This window comes from Balaenoptera physalus (genome assembly GCF_965194825.1).
Source record: "Balaenoptera physalus genome assembly, chromosome: 18".
Lineage (NCBI taxonomy): Eukaryota > Metazoa > Chordata > Mammalia > Artiodactyla > Balaenopteridae > Balaenoptera > Balaenoptera physalus.
In genome coordinates, this window is record NC_138899.1 from 10,349,907 (window position 1) to 10,370,428 (window position 20,522).

Below are 20,522 nucleotides of genomic sequence, written 5' to 3' on the forward strand. Positions count from 1 at the left end.
GAATTGTGCTGGACTGCAGTGGCTTTGCAACTGATAGGTCGTGTGTGTGTGTGTTGAGTGTTGTGTATGTGTGTGTGTATTATGTGTTCTACATTGGTCTTCTTAAGTGGTTTATTCATAATCATTGTACATAATGCACATAAGCCCTGTTAATTAGAGAGAGAGACTAAAATACTAGTACAATGCGAACATGTTTTTTAAGTTTTCCATTTTTCACTCACAGGTAATTTAGCCCAAGCCGAAGCTGTTGGAAGAGAGGCACTGGAATTAATACCTAATGACCACTCTCTGATGTTCTCCTTGGCAAACGTGCTGGGAAAGTCCCAGAAATACAAGGTGTGTGAACTGCAGGCCGTGATTTCTTGCAGTGAATGCCGGCATCTGACAGGAGCCATCAATGTAACGTCTGCCCAGTTAAATTCAGAATTAGGCCCAACCAGTGGTAGCTGCGTACCGGCGTGGCTCGGTCAGTTTGCTTTGAGAAGTTGCCCAAGAGGTGAATTTGTGGACTCAGACTCCACGTGCTTTCTGGTCAGGATTCACCAGCATCGCTCAAACGTGGGAGGGGAGGAGAAGCCAAAAAAATCCTAGCAGATGCCCCAGCTCCCGGCATGGGGCTGTGATTCTGTCCCTGGCGCTGGGGCTCGTCCTCTTCTGCCCAAAAGGAGTACCAGCCCGTGGAGAATATAGGACGGGTTCTCGCGGCTTCCAAGTTTTTCCTCACCTACGGGAAGTTACAGGTCACCTGCAAAGCCCTAGAAGTTTCTGACCAACGAAAACCACAGGATATTGCATCTGGCCTCTAACTAACTGGGGTCCCAGGGTGGGCCAGGAGTAGACCGTGAGTCGGAAGGCACGTAACTCCCTGGATGCTGAAGGGGACTCTGTTCCTAGTAGCACCGGTCTCAGATTGTAGTTTGTGTATCAGAAGCACCGAGGGAGCCTGTGAGAGTGCAGAGGCCCGTGTCTCTCCGCGTGGCTCCGTGGGGGAAGGTCAGGGAGCGTGCATTCTAACCAGCATCCCGCTTCCCAGCACAGATGTTACAGAAAACACACTTCTAGAAGCAGTGTCTTCGTCCTCTCATGAGAGAAGTATTTCCTTTCTGAATCAGGGGCCATATCTGATTTTGATCACACTCGGCCTAATAGTAGTGGTTAATTCATACTTCTCCTGTTCGGCTCATTAGATGTCATTCTCAGCATAATTTTCTATAACGATACAGTAGTAACATGTCTCATGCATTTCTATCCTTTTTGAATTGAATAATCAGGGAGTTTAATAGCATCAGAGTACATTTTTGAATTTCTAGATTTTGCCCCCAGATAACCTTTTGAGGGGGTTCGTTTTATTTTTTACAGACCTACTTGTGTAGAGGGGAGGGAGGTGAGGTGTGTGGGTTCCTTTCTAATGACCTTCCAGCCATCTGTCAGCCTGGGACGGGGGGGAGTGTCCAGTGACCATCCTTGAGATGCAGCTTATGTGATCATGTGCTGATTTTTCTATCATCCCACAGCTTCTAAACTGGAATTCCTAGTAAGGTGACGGAACCTGGGGTTGATTTGGGTTCCAGTTCACAGTGGTATTTAGTGTGTTTTTTTCCCCAGATAAAGTAGAAAATACTCCATAAAGCAGAATGGAGAAATGGGTTTCCTGTTTCTCTACACATTTTGCCTCCTAACTGTCTAGGCCAGGGTGCTGAGCCTAAGATAAGGAAACAGAGGGTGAAATCTGAAATAAGGAACTTAACTTTGGGCACTGGGCGGGGACGCTTGGATGAAGAGGTGACGTGGTGGTGACTTGCAGGGGTGGAGCAAGCAGACCTTCCAGCTGGGCCACCGTGCCCATCAGGACAGGTGTCTGTAGTCTGTGCAACTCCCTTTCCACCTAGGCATTTGCTGTTTTAGATGATCACTAACTCTTGGTCAGTGTCCTTAGTGAGCCTGGAGGCTCCTTGAGGTCAGAGTCTTAAGTCCCATCTTCGTGTCTCCTTTGCTGCTCCACCCCTCCCCAACCGCTGGGCATTTTGTAAGTGCCCAGTGCACCACTGTGAAATGATGGAACCCGTCCCACATTCGGTTCCGGAACGTTCAGGCTTCCGGAATCTCTTTTGAGACTTTGATGTGAGCATTCTCGTTACATCCCGGTGATTCTGGGGCACCTTTTTATCCGAGCAGCCCTTTTACCCAAGAGCCATCACTTAACCACTCCTCAGTTTATTCTTCTGTGAAATGGAGATGGTGCTAAGAAAGAAATGCACAAGAAGGTAATTTATAACTATGAAACATTGTATACATGTATACATACACAGCAATAATTTTAGTCTAGTGATTATTTAATGAAACTCTAAGGATCATTAAAATCCATTAACATTTATAATGCCCATTGCCATTTAATTTCCAAAAGTGATGTTTTTCAGTGGTGAACGTTGCCTCTCGTGCTGATTCTCTCTGCATCACCTGTTCCACGGGCCCTGTAGTTTAAGAGCAGATTACGTTTAGAGAGCAGTTTCCCCAACTCCAGACATTTATGTCATACCCTTAAGAATTTTTTTTTTTTGGCCACATCTAGATACTACTTATTATTCACTTGATATATTTCTTTAAATAGATTTTAAACACAAATGGTAATTAAAGTGGAAACATGCTATCTTTACTAGAAATATAAGGTAACTGAAAACAGAATAATTTTACTAAGTCTCAGGTACGTACTATTACTGGCCAAGGCTCTGAGCCTGAGGGTGAACCCTCGGTTAGCCTCAAAGGGAGATTGGCAGGTGTTTGGGGGTGACCCCAAACCACCACCAAATGGAGACTTTGTCTCCACTGAACTGGAAGAAAGGAAGGTGAATTGAAGAGGGAGCTATACTTGCTACGTGACTTGTGGTTTCAACTTCACGTTGGACCACCCACGTTCCCTTCCCAACCAGAGTGGTGTGCAGGGTGTCCTTGAAAGGCTGTCTGGGAGAATAGACGTGGGTTTAAGGATGCTGCAACCCCGGCGGCCGGCGTGGCTGACACGACCTCCGACTGCCCAGTCCTCGCCGCCTAGACAGAAAGACCCTCACTTGCTCCTTTGCGAGGCCTTGCTCTGTCCCATGTGTTACCCTAAACCCTGGTCATACACATTTTGTCTAACACACTTTAGAAAATATGTTATTTTACCTGTCTGTTGATGAAAAACAATCCCTGATTTTAAAGGTGAGTTTATTTATTTGTTCCTTGGCATAAGTCAGCTCGTTACCTGGGTCTTGAAGCATCCTTGAACCTCCACAGAAGATCAGTTTATGAATAGTTCATCGCTTCCCGGAACAGGGTCATTAAAAAGCCTGATTTAATAGGTGAGCATTTCATGGGCTTTGAATACCTGTGGGCATTCGTGTTCTAACGAGGCCTCCAGCCTGTCCTGCCTCCCAGGAGCCACTGAAGCATCCCCTCAGGACTGTCCCAATGTTACCCAAGATGGAGCGTGTCTAACCCACACTCACGGTGCCCCACAAACCCACTCTTCCTCCTGACGCCCCTTCTTTTTTCATGACGCCCCTTCTTTTTTCAATGTGCCATTGTTCTTCTGTCTTCCAGGCTTGGAAACTTTTTTTTTTTTTTGGCCACGCTTTGAGGCATGTGGGATTTTAGTTCCCCGATCAGGGGTCGAACCCGTGCCCCCAGCATTGGAAGCATGGAGTCTTAACCACTGGACCGCCAGGGAAGTCCGCAGGCTTGGAAACTTTGAGTCCTTTTTTTCTTCCCCCATTACCTCCCTGATCTCATACCCACTCCTTCCCACCAGCCTTGCCTTGCCAAGACCTACAGCCCCTAAACAGGCTGTACGCCCTCACCCCCGTGCCATTGCCCACTCTCCTAAACCCCACTACATCCTCCAAACCTGACTCTGACTGCACATCGTCCTGAACGATGTCTGCACTTGTAGGCGCTTGAGAAATTAGTTAAATGAATCAAAAAATGAATCTAGCATCCCCTGGAGAACTCCTAACTTGCCTTTTATCTCTGCATCTGTCGTCTCCAGATAACACTGCTTCATTTGCATGTGGAGGAGCATTTTAAAGTAGATTGAGGTTCCCTAGCCTTTCCATTTCTTATATTTGAGGTTTTAAATGGAAACATTCGAAAATCATCAGAAAGAGCACAACTACAAATCTACACAATCCGTTTGCTTTTTGGTTTGTTTGCATCGTTTTCATTTTTGTTTCCAGCATACCTAACACAGCAGGAAAACTTAGACTTCCTTGAAGGAGCTTTCTCTCCCAAAACTCGGAATGTAGACCCTGACTTTGAACTGAGTTCTGAGAGTGAGGTTTGCTGGCATCCTGCGTGTAATCCTGACATCTTCATTCATTCCCTCACAGACCACATTTCTAAAACACAGATTTTTCTCTGCCAGCTCTGTCTAAAAGGTTGTGGTGTCAGAGATGTTTGCCCAGCCAGCACAAGGCAAAGGAAGCTGGTCTCCCTGCACTTTATAAAACATGTGATCCTGGATATGGGAGGCCCCCTGGGAGAAAGCTCATGTAGGGCACAGATAGAAGGTAAAAACCTGTCCCCAAACCCCCAGCCTTGGTTGTTGAAGCTGAGCCTATGACCCTGATTAAAGCATGAGTGGCCCTTTAGGGCCACGAATGTAGATGGTGTGATAGTCACCCCCGGCAGCTGTCGCCAAGAACAACGAGGCATCTTTATTTTTCAACATTATGGTAAAAAGGGGCCATGCAGTCGGCCATGGTCCCACAATGAGCAGGCGAGAAAACGTGGCCGTGTTTCTCAGTGGCTGGGTTGGGAGTGAATACTGTATGGGGGAAATGCAAGTCTCTACGAGAATTGGCTCTGCACTTCAGGGGCATTCGGTCACGCTCACGTACAGTCCTGCAGTGGCTGAGGTGACAGGTGGCTGTTTCTCCCTCATCCTCTCTGCTCATTTCCTGCAGCTGAATGGGCGGCTTCTGGTCGCTGAGGGGGGGTGTGCATTCTTAGGGGGTGTTACACAGGCCCCACCTCCTGCCTTGAGAATCCTAGAAATGAGCTCACCGATGCTGACCAGAAATGACATTTGCGTGGGTGTCCTCAGCGGCCCAGCACTTTCCTGCTTGACCTTTGCTCATCCTCCCCTGCACCCTGAACTGAGCTACTTGCTTAAAGTTGCAGAATTCCCGCCACTTCAGGGAGGCAGGTGGCAGAGTCATTAGCATATTCATCCCCTCTGCAGCCACCGTCCCCTGACTGCTGCCCTGTCACCTTTGCCCAGTCGCACATTGCCCCGATGGGTCAGCCTTCCAAGCCTCTTCTCAACAGGGTGTGGCCCTGCTGGGCCTCCCGAATGTTTCCGGAAGAAGGGTTTGGTGGAGCAAAACATGGCACGTTCAAAGTTTGAAAACCGTAGGCGATAAAACTGCATAAAACTTCTGCATCGTGTGGAGTACCTTATTTTTTTATGTATTTCGTTTTTTAGGAATCTGAAGCTTTATTCCTCAAAGCAATTAAAGCTCATCCAAATACTGCAAGTTACCATGGCAATTTGGGTAAGGAAATTTTTCAATTTGAATCATATCGAAATTCTATGTAATTTTAATGAAACAGGTGCATTTCTGTAAAATCACTGTTGGGAGAGTTGTTTTTCAAATCGAACCCGTATTGGCCTTTATAATCTGGTTCTAAAATATGGCATTTTAAGGAAATTATCACATTAATAAGGTAGCTAAATAACAGTCATATTTACAAATCTTAATTGCATGATCAGAACAACTCCTAAAATCCCCCACTAGTTAATCGCCTTCTGATGTTAAAACTCAGATTTTCTTTCTTTGAGTGAAGGGCCCTAGACAGTTAAACTGAGAAGTACTTTGGAAGTCTGCAGTCTGACGTGTGTCCTTTTGTCTCTTCTGTAGTGGACCTTCCTTATCTAGCCTGGTCTTCCCTGCATTCTTATGTTCTGTGTCTTGGCTAAGAATGAATTCACAATGATTTATTACCTAGAATTCCTTTCTTTCATTTTTGACATCTCAATAATTCGGATTTTTAGAACATAGCATGTTGATGTTTGGAAGGCTCAGTCATGTGAATATTTTTTCGCCAAATCTCTTCCCTGTAGACTCTGTAGCTTCTCCTTGGAAAAGTGATGAAGCATCAGTGGTTGCTGTACTGCCCACGTAGAAAGATAGTTTTACTTAGAGAATCATTGTAACAGTCAGAGGCTTACCATTCTAATGAGTAGATTTCTTGGGACTTCCCACGTGGTCCAGTGGTAAAGAATCCACCTTACAATGCAGGGGACTCTGGTTCGATCCCTGGTCAGGGAACTAGGATCCCACGTGCCACGGGGGCAACTAGGCCTGCACCCCACAACTACTGAGCTCGCGCGCCTCAACTAGAGCCCACGCGCTCTGGAACCCGTGCGCCACAACTACAAAGCCCACGCGTCCTGGAGCCTGCACGCCACAACTAGAGAAGAGAGAACCCGCACGCCACAACTAGAGAGAAGCCCACACGCCGCAACGAAAGATCCCGCATGCCTCAACGAAGATCCCGCGTGCCGCAACTAAGACCCGACGCAGCCGGAAAAAAAAAAAGTAGATTTCTTTAACTATCATTTTATGGTCCGATCTTGACATTAGAGCCCTGAATTTCAGCTGGCAACAAACAAGCTATTATTTTGCCGAAAGGTATAGGAGACTCTTTGTCAAAGTAAATGGCTGGTCTTCTACATGGTCAGAGCGCTAAGCAGTGCTGGAGCCCAGCCCCGTGCAGCCTGGCTTTGGGGAAGTTTCCTGGCAGCATCAAGAAACTTAGCGTACTCTTCCTTTTGCTTCTTTATGTAACAATGTTGCCGTAGGGAGATGGGTCACGCCTAATGATACGAAGAACCCTGGGAGTAACTGGGGGTGGTTAAACAGACAGTCACCAGGGAGTGTGATTACAATAAATAAAGTTGGCAGTACAAACAATATTGTTTTAAACAATGATTTTTGAAAACTGCTTGCAGAGGTTCTGTAATACTTCTTTGTACAAGTGGTTGGGAGTACCGCAAGTTATTCAGAAGCATTTCCAGTGAAACTGATCTCTTGCTATTTCAGCTGTGCTTTATCATCGCTGGGGACATCTAGACTTGGCCAAAAAACACTATGAGATCTCTCTGCGGCTTGACCCAATGGCATCAGGAACTAAGGAGAATTATGGTCTTCTAAGAAGAAAGCTGGAACAAATGCAAAAGAAAAACGTCTGAGCCTTTTTCCTTCATTTTTTGAGTTTGTGTGTGTGTGTGTGCATGAGGCAGATCATTAATATCATGTGCCTACGTTTAACCATTTAAAAGTCTTACGTGTTGTTTATTTTATCATTTTTTTTTCTATGAAAACAAAGACATGCAAAAAGATTACAGCACCAGCAATATACTCTTGAATGCTTGATGTGGTTTTTGCATTGAAATTGTATTTTTTCAGACAACTCAAACATAAATTCTAAAATTCCAAGGATGAAGTCTTTTTTAATTAAAAAGAAAAAAAGAAAAAAATTATCTTGAGCAACTTACAGCAGAATTAAACCTGCATTTGGGATGTGAGTCATGTTGTTGTAAAGACTCATATTATTAAACATGGATTGTGAACAAGAAATGACAAACTGACTCCTACAATTTATATAAATATCTAATGTGTCTGTATATTAGAATTTTTATTTAATGACAAGGAAGAGTAAATTAAGATTTTTTTTAATCTTTTTTTTTTCCAAACAATGTGCTATGAACATCATTTGTAAGGAAATATTTATTTGTATTTTTTTTTGAATGGGGCAAATAATTGAATGAAGAATGGAAATTTTAACATCTAGTGTATTTACACTTTTTCCGTAGGAGGAAATTCACTCCTGCAATATTTTTTGGATTCTTCAACTTGTGCTGTTTCATAACATAGGAAATTATGTAGTATCCTATATGAACTGTCACTATTAATAGAAAATTAAAGCCATGCTTTAGGCAAAAGTAGGCAGCCTGATGTCTTTATTTTTGTTACATCCAGCATTAAGAGGGCTGCACACCTCTATGTAAGTTGTTTTTTTGTGTTTTTTGACTGGAAAGCAGTTTTCCATTTAGTTTCATGGAACCACAGTCATTACTATATCCAAAAAATGCAAGAGGTAAATTTTCTCCCAAAAGGAACCACATTTGGGGAGTTTGTGATATTTTTAAGAATTGGATTATTTATCCTGTTTTATTGGGTCAGAATAATCATGTTCGTTTTGTTTTATTCTCCTATATATGCTGTTGACCTAATGATTTATGCAATCTCTGTCATTTCTTATGCAGTAAAATTATTACAGAAACCGGTATACAAGTGTCATAGTGCCTCCTATTACTCATCTATTAAGATGATTTTCAAGTTATTTGACTCTGTCCTCTTTCCCTTAAAATGAAATCAAAGTGACTGATTCATCCTTTCTAGAATGTGGCTTCTATTTGGTTTTAGGGACCATTTAATAGAATCGCACTGTGGAGTCCTCCAGGTTCTAAAATATGGGCTGAGTAGATCCCACATGGAGATGAATTTGATTCTCTACACTCACTTTGTGGGGGGCCGGGGGCAGACCTGCGTAGAGTTGTAAATCAGTCATTGTAACCTACAGTGGTTGAGATACTTCAGAAAAGAAAGTGCTGTGTTGTTTTAAACATTTCAGAAATGGTCCCCCAACAACAGTAACAATTTATAGAGCTCTTTGGGGCAGGAGCTGCCTTATTCTTATTTATGTTCCTACAGCACTTAGCTTGGCAGATAATAGAGGTACTATATGCTTGTTGACTTTTTTTTTTTTTAAGCAAATTTTTCTCTTTGAAACAGTGCTTATCTTTTGAGAATGAAGAAAAAAATATTTCTGGTAAAAGCCCCTTCAGGATTTTTTTTTTTCTTTCTTTCTTTTTGTACTGATACTAAAACTTGAGTGTCAAATCAAGACATGCAAATCTGGGACCCCTGCCTACAGAACGAATCCCCTTAGCTTTCACTGCTCCCTCTCAGGATTTCCGTCACAGCTGCCTTCCGTCCAGAGAAAACAGTCCTTCACTTGACTGATATTTCAGGGCGTCTTTTATCTCGGCCGAATTTTGGAAGTGCGCCATGCTCTTCCTCTTTTCTTCCTTCTTTTTTCCATCTTAAGCAGCCACCCTGTAATTTATTTCTTGGGTTTCCTTTCTAACGAGACTGAAGTGGAAATCTGTCTCCCAGTTCCCCTCTTATTTGGTATTTTTTTCTAAACTTTGTTTTTGTTGCTAATCACGGTAGGGGATTGGGTTTGGGGTGGGGTGTCAGAACAAACATAGGGATTGTTGCCATTCTGGGAAATCTGAGAGTCAGAATCATCCTCCTTCACCTCCCTGATAGCGAACATCACGAAACCCTGGAATGTGGTTTGGGGTTATTTTTTGTTTGTTTATCTGCTACATTTCTTCCCTGTTTAGACGCACTCTTAACATTTCTTAAAAATTCCACCGTATAGATGTAGCCTACTATGCCTTCACAGGGCTCTTTGGGGTTCTGATTCTATCACATTTCTTTTATTTTATTTCAAATTACTGAGTTTAAATATACAGAATAGAAGACCAAGCCCCACAGCGAAGCATTGGACGTCTGTGTTCACATTCACACCTATCAGCTTGGACTTTGGGGTGAGAAAACATAGATTTGGGTCTTGGCTCTAGTGCTTTGATGTCATAGGCAGGTCACTTAGCATTGCATAAGTTCCAGTTTCCCATCTGTAAAATGGACATGATAAGACATAAGACCTCCCTCTCAGTAATGAGGTACTTGACTAAGAACTTGCCTAAATAAATGATAGACTAGACTTTTGGAGGAAGGTGTAGATTTTGCAGCAGACAGGTTTGACCTTAAATGCATTCATTCCTTCATTCAACAAATATTAAGTGGCAGATACTCTCCCAGACACTGGGAATACAGTGATGAGGGAAGTGGACATGGCCCCGGCCCTTAAGCAGCAGACAGTGCAGTGAGAAACAGTAATTGTCAGTCATATAATTAATAACTGAAGCGGGAGACTGGGTCTAGCCTGAAGAGTCAGGAAAGGGTTCCCTGAGAAGGTGACTTCTGAACTGAGATTTGATAAGCAGAGAGGAAGATCACTCTAGGCCAGTGGTTCTCAACAGGGGAGATTTTGACCCCCAGGGGACAGTTGGCAATGCCTGGAGATCTTTTTGGCTGTCACAACTGATGGGGGTGGGAAGATGCTACCGTACACCTTACAAAGCACAGGACAACCCCCTACAAAAAAGAATGATCTGGCCCCAAATGCCAGTAGTGCTGATGTTGAGAAAACCTGGACTGCACACAAAGAAGAAACAGCATATGCAAAGGGCCTGTGGTGAGAAAGCTAAAGTACTTGGTGAACAAAGTCCAAGGGAGAGGGGGAGGGGTGCTTGATGGAGTTGGTAAAGGTGATGAGGTCCAGACTATGCCAGGGTTTGCAGACCACGTGGTCTTTATCTTAAACCATGGGAGGATTCAAAACGAAGGACATTATCAGATCTATGTTTTGAAAAGATCACTTTGGCTGTCGGTGGGGAAGGAATTGGAGGGAGGCAAAGAAGACGTGAGCAGATCAGTAAAGAGACCATTGCACGTATCCAGGGTAGAGGTGAAGGTGGCTTGGTGTAGACAAGAGGCAGTCAAGTTGACGAAATGTGTGCTGACCTGAGAAATACATAGGAATCAATTGGTGATGGATAGGAGGTGGATCGGTAAGGGAATGAGACCCATCGTTTCATCATCCAGATAGATCAGTGCCATTGAGAGGGAGAGGCTGGCGATAAACTAGAGAGGGAATAAGGTCCTTGAGAAGAAGGGCTGGGACCCAAAATCAAGTGGAATTTGACCCTAGCAAAGAGAAAATAAAGCCCCTGTATGCTACAAGGTCTAGATGGGGACAGATGTGGACATACTAGTCTTTACTTCTCATCTTTGTCCCTAAGGCTTTCCTAAGTGGACTAGTCAGATGCCCTTCTGAAGACTGGATACAGTATGCCTATCACCATTACGTGGTTACCAAATAGCCATAGCTGATGAGGGAAAATAGTCTTCTCTATAGACTAATGAAAGCCAATAAATGTTGAAAGAATGGCAATTAGAAAATCATCCCTTTTTTTTTTTTTGTCTCCAATGAATTAATTGATTCAGGCAAAGATCAGCAGTGAATAAAATTATTAGATGAAAGATCAGTGAAGAGCTTTTTAGTGGAAGGGACAGAATCTGTGCGATTTTGTCACATGTAGATTTGTGAGGTCACCACAGTCAAGATACAGAACTGTCCCATCCCAAGGATCCCTTGTACTACTTTTACGCTATTACCTTTTCCAAAATATCTCGTTGGGCACGGACTGTGCAATGGCAGTGTGCTAGCTGCTGGGGATATGATGAAAAATGAAAACATGATTCCTGCCCCGTGGAGCTTGCCATCCAGGTTACCTCACCCTTGTTGTGTGCCCAGGTTGGGCATGCTGGTGTAGACTCGGGGACCGAGCATTGTTACCAGCCCCCATTTCCAGGGGACTCCTGGGGAGTCAGCAGGCCCCCCGTGACTCATTCACATCTTTATATTTGCAGCTGTTCCAGGGTCACAGTTGTCAGGACATTTCTTTCCTTCTCCTGTTGTTCAAAGTTCTCCATTAGTTGGTGAATCTCTTTTTTCCTGGAGGCAGTGAAACATCAAATCAAGTTGACTTTTCTATTTCATAGGAACAGATATTGGTTCAATTGCCTCTGCCTTCTCCTTTGGGCCTCATATTTATGGTAAAAACTTCACCAGGCATCCGGGGGAAATAAGTTATATTGAGACATAAACTCCATTGAAGAGTCAGCTGTAAAGACAAGGGGAATCTGGGATGTTCTTGCCATGTTGACCCAAATAGAAGGCTCCCAAGTGTTGAGTAACCCTGATTTTCAGTAAAGTGAGACATTTCATGTTACTTGAAATATTCATTAATAAATACCAAATATAATTATAGAATACTACAGCCTCATTTTAAAATCACACAGAGTCTTGTCTTAATCTCTCGTGCCTTTAAAATTCTACCAAGAAGATATTAATTTGGCTGTGGCCTCTTTTCAGATAATGTTCCTCACAAAATGAAAATCAGAAGCTGGTTTCTCATTCAAAGGAAGAGAAACAAAGGCCCCGTGTGGGACAGTTTGGTTGGGATGAAGGAGACAAGAAAATGCAATGGAGGAGACAGGAGCCGAGAGAACGCTGTCAAACATTAAGGTTTTTCCCTTGTTCTTCTCTCATATTCCAATCTCTTTTCTTTAAATGTACAGGAATTACAGTTTATATTGATATTAACGAGCTGTTTCTGAGCAAGAAGAAGTGAGGAGGAGAGAGACTCTTCACCTTCTACTTTGCAAATCGCTGCATTATTTGAAATAATTTTTTTTTTCTAAAGCAAGGAACATGTGCGACATCACAGAGAAATCTTTCTTCAAGAGAGCCATGGATGGGTTCGTAATAAAGCTGTGATAAGGCGCATTGGTGGAAAGGAGACACCATGTGGGAAACTCAGGTAACCAAATGTAGTCACTAAAGCCCTTTGCCCAGCAGGTGGGAGATACACTGGGGAGCCTGTGTCTCCAGAGGCATGCTGAGTGAAAAGAACTCGGGAGGCATCATTGCTCAGATTGTTGGCTGAACTACAAGTGTGCAAGGCAGACTCTTTCCTGAAGCATGCCTTTAACTCCTCACGAAACTCTGTATGCTGTGTGACTCTCTTGGTGGTCGTCTGGAAATAACTGGCATTTGGGGGGCATAAAGCTTGAATGTGAAAGGAAAATCTGCGTTCCACCCAGGTTGGAACCTCGTTCTTCCTCCATTTACCAGACCTTAGGCAAGTGTAGTGGGTTGGATAGTGTCCCCCCCCAAAATTCATGTCCACCCAGAACTTCAGAATGTGACTGTATTTGGAAATCAGGTGTTACACATCTAATTAGTTAAGGGTCTTGAGAGGAAACCATCCTGGCTTTAGGGTGGGCCCGAAATCAATGATTGGTGTTTTCTAAAAAGAGGAGAGGATACATAGAGGCACACAGAGAAAAGAAGGCCATGAGAAGGTGGAGACGGAGATTGGAGTGATGCTGCCACAAGCCAAGGAACGCCAGGAGCCACCAGAAGCTGGAAGAGGCAAGGAAGGATCCTCCCCTAGAGCCTTCGAAGGAGTGTGGCCCTGCCAACACCCTGACTTCAGACCCCTGGCCTCCAGAACAACATTTCTGTCATTAAAGCCACCCAGTCTGTGGCCATGCCTGGCCCCCCTAGGGATCCAGTAGAGCAAGTAACTTAGTCTTTTAGCAGCTCAGAACCTCATCTGTAAAATAGGGCATAATACTACCTTTTTCACAGACTTACTGGAAAGTTTAAATGAGAAAAGGTATGTAAAGCCCTAGACCCGTGCTTGGCACATAATACTATTCAATAAATAATTGAAGGAGGAATAACCCTCACTTTTCTTGAGGTTTTTAATCCTGTAATTAAATGACCCAGAAACAATCTCAGGTTTATATTTTTATCACTTGTGTTCTAAGTCTGATGAGTTCTATCAATACAAGTACTTTAAACCTGTTACACTGTTTATCAAAACTGCCTTGAGTGTCCTGCATTTTTAATCATTTTGTTTTTAAATATGTGGTATTTTTCCAGGGCCAGTAAAGCTTTCTGCTTCCTACTTGTGTTTGAGAAAACATTTTCCCTGTAGATTTAAATTGCAGTTTTATCCATCATTTAAAAACAGTTCTGGGGCTTCCCTGGTGGCGCAGTGGTTGAGAATCTGCCTGCCAATGCAGGGTACACGGGTTCGAGCCCTGGTCTGGGAAGATCCCACATGCCGCGGAGCAGCTGGGCCCGTGAGCCACAATTACTGAGCCTGCGCGTCTGGAGCCCGTGCTCCGCAACAAGAGAGGCCGCGATAATGAGAGGCCCGCGCACGGCGATGAAGAGTGGCCCCCGCTTGCCACAACTAGAGAAAGCCCTTGCACAGAAACGAAGACCCAAAACAGCCATAAAAATAAATAAATTAAAAAAAAAAAACCAGTTCTATATCAGCAGTTACGTTTCAATAGCATTAATTTTGCTGCACAGACTTGAGATGTGTCTTGAAAATTTTCAAAACTGCTCATTTCTAGAACTTTCTGATAATGTATATGGATGACAGCTTTTATAGTACTTAGTCTAGGAATCTGCAGACATCAGCAAGCAAGGTGATAAGGTGGAAAGAACAGAGACCAGGAGTGTGAGATCTACCCTAGGGCCAGCTTCACTGCCATAAGTCATTTTTTTAAGCTTCAACAATTCAATTAGATACAAACACTTCCAATCCTGTCATTAGTTACCAGGACCCTGGAATGAGTCACCTAATTACTGCATGCCTCAGTTGCTTCTAATAAAAATAATGGTGGTGGTGGTTGCTTTTGCTGTTAATTTCTCCTCCATGAAATGAGAGAGTTGGACTAAACCAGTGTTCTTCAAATATCCTTAGATGCTTAACCTTTTTAAAAACAAAAAACAAAAAAAACCTAAATCTTGTACAGAAGTCCACTATAAAAATTTGCAAAGTAACCTTCTTTGGGTGCTTATATAAACCCTCATTAAAAAAATCTGTTGTGTAATGTAAGAATGTTTGAAATTCGAGCACTCTTGTGGAAACAAAATACTGTGAAGCTTTCTAGTCCTGATGTATTCTGGTAAGGTAAAAAGTCCCTCAGACTGACAAAAGTCCAATTCTGCTCCGCCATTCATCAGGCTGACATAGCACAGATTAAGGCAGCTGGGAAGTGAACAGGAAACCACCTTTCTCCCATAGACACACTGAAGTTGTAATGTGTCAAGGAACCCACTTCTAAGGGTGACTGCTGCTTTATTACTCTTGGAGAAACCTTCTGGAAGAGCACTGTCAGAAATGTTGCTGTTTGAAATCATCAGGAAGAATGAGACATCCTGCTCTACCTGGAGGGTCCAAGTCACTTTGACATGACAAGCAGCCTCAGTTTCCAACCCACGTGCAGAACTTCATTTAAAGCATTTCTGGATACACCCGTTCACATCTATCAAGACTTTTAGTCTCTAAGTACATAAGCCCCTGGGTCTGTTCTGCTGTCCGGACCTGATACTATTGGCACGCATCCCTCTTTTGCCTTCAGCCTGTAAAAACACTATTACCTTTAAATTCCTCCACTCCTCCCCCCAAACCTCCTAACTGCATCTTTGTTTGGTGAGGCATCTCAGGGCTCCCTGGGTGTGTGGTCTCCCCCACGGCAACGAGCCAATAAATCGGACTTTGTCCAATGATGGTTTTGTACTGGAGATATTTGATTGGGCTAAGACAGGGCACAGCTAATCGTATGAGCTTGGTCAGGCCATCCAACCTCTTTACCTCATCTGTAAAGTGGAGGAAATTCTCTACCTGGCCTTTACTGTGCAATGCAGGTGTATGGATCAAATGGGATCATGTATGTGAGAGCTCTTCATGGGTAGAACCATACGTACAGCGTTATCCATTGGAACTAGCACTTTGAACAAAGAGGTTCCAAAATAGAATTATCAGTGCAGATGACACACATTTCAGCACATGTGACCCAGCTACCTTGTTTAGCCCTTATGTTTTAGAGCATGAGTTTCAGGTTCAGCTGGATATGGACACTCTTATTTCCTGGCAGCATGTCTTTGAGTGGGTTATTGAACCTCATGGAGCCAATTCATATGTAGACTAGGAATGATAATATCTGCTTCATACTATGGTTCAAAGGGTAACGTGAGGGAAGAGTCATACTGTACCAGGCACATAGGAGCACTCAGTATGTGTTCATTTCCTGCATCGACGGCTCAAGGGAATCAGGCCACGTTTCCCCTTGTAATGTCCACATTGCTAGGCACCAGGCAACCATTATTTCCTTTAAAAAGTTGCTGTTTGGAGAGCAGGACCAATAACTTGATTCTGGCTTTAAGCAGAACAATGGCAGCAATGTTACAGGGTTAGAGATTGGTTTGTGGCCTCTTTGCAATGTAATTAGCTTCCTCCATGGTGGATGGCATATCTGGTTGGTCAGATTACTTTCTTCTGGGAGTTCTTTCATTTATCCTCCTATTTGTGATAAGGGATTTATTCACCAAAACAATCTCATATAGTGCTTTACTCTGGTCTTTGCTTGTTATTCCAAAAATTACAGAAGGTAGGCAAGAAGAGCATAAACCATCTCAACCGCAATTGCTTGGAAAATTCCGTCACCTTTTTAGACAAGATATTGCCTATCTTTTGTGGAGAAAAGGTCAATGCCTTATTTTTAAATATCTGACAGCAGCGCACATCATCTTTAAAACAATAATTCCAGAAATACCAGGATTGCATTTAACGTGAATGAACTTAGCTTCATGAGGTTGGTTTTCTCCTCTCATTAATTTCTTTGCCGTGGAAATTGTTTAGCAGTGAGACCTGTTGTGCTAAGTAAAATAACTCAACAGAATGACAAGGAAAAAACAACTCTGCCACTTTCAAATTTAACAACAAATTTTTAGAACCTGGTTTAGAAAATGGAAGCAAGGAATCCCACTATTTGCAGAATTTTTTTATTCTATTTTGTTACATACAAATTTTCTAAATTATCCTGATTAATGGATCCTATGTTGATTTTTGGTCAAGTTCATATTGATTTACCTAGGGGAAAGGATCAAAAAGTAAAGTTCAATGAAATAAATATTATTGAATACCTACTCTGGGTACCATGGTGGGAAGTGCTGGAAACATCCAAAGGAGACAGGTCTGACCTCATGGAACTCCGTCCAGGAGGGAGGCAGTCATAAATCAACTATCACAGAACGAAGAGGCAGGGATTGTAATGGTGCTGGAGCAAAAGACTACGGAGCAACGTAGACAAACTTTTTCGGTAAAAGGGCAGAGAGAAAATATTTTAGGCTTTGCAGGCCACCTTGTCTCAGTGGCGGCTACTCAGCTCTGCTGCTATCACAAAAAGCAGCCATAGAGGGACTTCCCTGGTGGTGCAGTGGTTAAGAATCTGCCTGCCAACACAGGGCACATGGGTTCGGGCCCTGGCCTGGGAAGATCCCACATGCCGCGGAGCAACTAAGCCCGTGAGCCACAACTACTGAGCCTGAGCTCTAGAGCCCACGTGCCACAACTACTGAAGCCCATGTGCCACAACTACTGAGCCTGCACTCTAGAGCCCATGAGCCACAACTGCTGAGCCCGCATGCCTAGAGCCTGTGCTTCACAACAAGAGAAGCCACCGCAGTGAGAAGCCCACGCACTGCAACGAAGAGTAGCCCCCGCTCACCGCAACTAGAGAAAGCCTGCGTGCAGCAATGAAGACCCAACACAACCAAAAATAAGTAAATAAATTAATTAATTTTTTTAAAAAAAGAAAAGGTTGTCGTTTATATAAAAAAAAAGCCATAGATAACCCATAAATGAGTCAGTATGACTGTATTTTCAGTAAAACTTTATAGACACTGAAATTTGAATCTCATATAATTTTCATGTGTCATGAAGTTTTATTTCTTCGGATTGTTTTCAAGCACTTAAAAATGTAAAACTCATTCTTAGCTTACAAAAACAAGTGGTGGGCTGGATTTAGTTTGCAGGTTATTTAGGGCCAAAGATGATTATTTGTAATAATTTACTAGAATAATTTGATAATATTTCAGTAGATTTTAGAGTGTTATCCAATTAGACTTCAAGCTCTGTATATAGCACCCTGGTTCTGTTGCTTATTTCACATTATAAGCATCTTTTCAAGAGATGCAGAAGACATTTTCCCATCTATTGTGTGGTCCTTGCAATTCTGGAGACATGTGGGAGGGGTAACAAGGAGATGAGGTCGGCTTCTTTTGCATAATACTAAGTAGCAGTGCATTCAGTCAAATATAAATTAGGCATCTAACACCAAAGTCTAGAAAACAGAGCTTGGCAATTACCTGCTGGTATTTAGAAACAAAAATGGCCAAACTGGATAATTCCACTGAAAGACAATTTGTTAGTCTAAATCCTTTGAGTTGATAAAGGAAATGTTTGTGCCCGAGCTTTGAACCCGGGCATAGCATTTTGCCAGCTGCCTGACCTTGAGCCTGGAGGGTATGGGAGACTGTGGACCCCAGAGCAACAGACCAGAAAAACAGCTGATGGTGGGCTGAAACCTTTTCGGTGAGGGACTCACCTATACCATTTGCATGCAACTGACAGCCTCCATGAGTCAGCTCAGTTCCTAAAACCCACCAGCGTAGTTGGCTTGCTAAGGGCTCCTGTGTAACCCACCAAACCTAAACTGAAGCCAAGACTTGTCTACACTGACCAATCAGTTTCCTTGAGAAACTGTGACTTTTTTTCTAACACAGTGTTGTAGGTCAAGTACACTTCAAAAACAAACAAAAGAACATACAAACAAACAGTGAAATATGGGTCAGATTTGTAGTTACGGGGCGGGGGGGGGGGGTGGAAGGTGGGGCGATTGGATGAAAGCAGTTAAAAGGTACTGCAAACTTCAGGTTGTAAGATAAGTACTAGGGATGTAATGGACAACATGATAAGTATAATTAACACTGCTGTATGCTATATATGAAAGTTGTTAAGAAAGTAAATCCTAAGAGTTCTCATCACACAAAAAATTTTTTTCTATTTCTTTAATTGTGTCTATATAAGATGATGGATGTTCACTAACCTTATTGTGATAATCATTTCATGATATATATGTCAAATCATTATGCTGTACACCTTAAACTTATACAGCGCTCTAAGTCCATTATATCTCAATAAAACTGGGAAAAAATTAATTACCATTATAAAAAAAAAAGAAGAAGTACTTGTTAAAGTGTATTTCTTTCACTGGGCCCACCCCCAGAGTTGCTTATTCAGAAGGTCTGGGGTGTGGCCTGTGAGTTCGCATTTCTAAATTTCCAGGTGCTGCTAATGCAGCCCATCTGGGACCACATTTTGAAAATTACTACCTTATTTGTCTATGGGTTATTTTTTGGCAGTTAAACTGAAGATCTCATCCCACAGAGCCTAATCTATGTTGGATCAGACTCTCCCAGCCTTATCTGGCACTAAATGCACTTTAACACTCACCTTATTACCATCTTTAATTTTCCTTTACTGGAGGAGTTATTTATTCATGTATTTTCCTCACACTTTCTTTTGCTGACATGATCTTCCTCCCTCAAAGAAAAAGAATAAATACATAAAATGGAACCATTCTGCCCTTTGAAAAAAAATTAAGATGCTACTGCAACTCTTTAAAAATAGTATGTTAAAAATACACACCAGACAAGATTTTTAATAAATTTAATCATGAGCTTCCCCAAACAAGAAAGAACTCTGTGAAATTATGGCTTATGAATCTGATCTTTTAGATTTCTTTAGGAAAATCTGTTCAAAACACAGCCACATCAGCATTACTGGAAATGTTTGAATAGAAACCAGATTGTAAAAACCACATGGATCCAGCCCACGTACATGAGAAAGTGGAAAGGCAGACAGTGAGTAAGGGGGATTATTGCTGCTCCAACGACTAGTACTTGTGAGGGGAAGGAGCAGAAGGGGCCCCCTCTCTCTCTATGCCATTCTTGTCATCTGGGTCCCCAAAGTAGCATTGCTTAAGCCCAGAATGAACACAGTCTCTAGAAAAAATTCTCCTTCAGCTTTTGGTCTTCACTCCTCTAATTTCTGGGGCTCAAATTCAGTCCTAGGATCCAGGAACAGACGGTAGGTCATTACTTCCATTGTCCTCTACAACCACAGTTTTAACTGAAAATGGAGAATTGGTAAATAAGTGGCAGTATCAAGACTATATGATTATCTGTATCCAGTATGGTATCAGCGCTGAGTGTGGATGCTGGAGCGTGAGGCCTTGGTCATCACCTTGTGCATCTGCCTTACGGGATGCATCCCCAGGTGTTGGCTCATTTCTAAGCGTGTGAGTGTGTGTGTGTATATATCTGACGCGGTGTGTCTCCAGGTGTATCGGGGTCCAACATGGAGTCAAAAGGCTGACCCTGGACGCCCCGGTGGGACGCGTTAGAGCGTGGGCGCCCTTCTGGCTCCCGGCGCGTGCCCAGGTGTGCGCGCGGCCCGCGCCGGCAGGTACACGGTCCCTCCTCCAGGGGGCGCCGCCGGGGGCGGCCTCCCGGGGCGGCCGCGCCAGCCTCGGCCAGGATTTCCGCTCCGCCGCCCGGGCTCGCTCTCCCGGACGGCGCCGCGCTCCGAGGCAGGTGAGGCGCTGGGCTCGGGCCGAGCCGGGACCCCTGTACCCGCCCCCGCCGCGAGGGTGCCCTAGAGCCCCCGGGGACTCGGGGTGTTGCTGCCGGCGCGTCGCGCCAGGGCGGAGTCGGTGGCCCGCGTGAGTCGGGGAGGGAGGGTGGGGAATGGAGCGGGGAGGGACGGCGTTGGGGGGCTGAGGGGCGGGGGCAGAGCCTGGGCTGTGAAGGGACGCGGGCGCCTGCGGGACCAGCTGGAAGGGAGGGGACAC

General features: G+C 43.7%; 1 protein-coding gene across 6 annotated transcripts in view; it reads left to right on the top strand.

Moving 5' to 3' along the window:
* Window positions 1-20,522, top strand: part of TMTC4 (transmembrane O-mannosyltransferase targeting cadherins 4) — a 123,074-nt gene that overhangs the window by 53,388 nt on the left and 49,164 nt on the right. For 2 of the 6 annotated variants that reach the window (XM_082434632.1, XM_082434631.1), the window contains exons 16-19: window positions 224-336; window positions 5,462-5,531; window positions 7,083-12,267; window positions 12,446-12,786. In XM_082434632.1, coding sequence (XP_082290758.1) covers window positions 224-336; window positions 5,462-5,531; window positions 7,083-7,231 — 332 coding nt within the window. In that variant the 3' untranslated portion in view covers window positions 7,232-12,267; window positions 12,446-12,786. Of the gene's footprint in view, window positions 1-223; window positions 337-3,229; window positions 3,339-5,461; window positions 5,532-7,082; window positions 12,268-12,445; window positions 20,266-20,522 lie in introns of those variants that run through there. The other 4 variants (XM_082434628.1, XM_082434629.1, XM_082434630.1 and 1 more) reach the window with 3 other exon arrangements.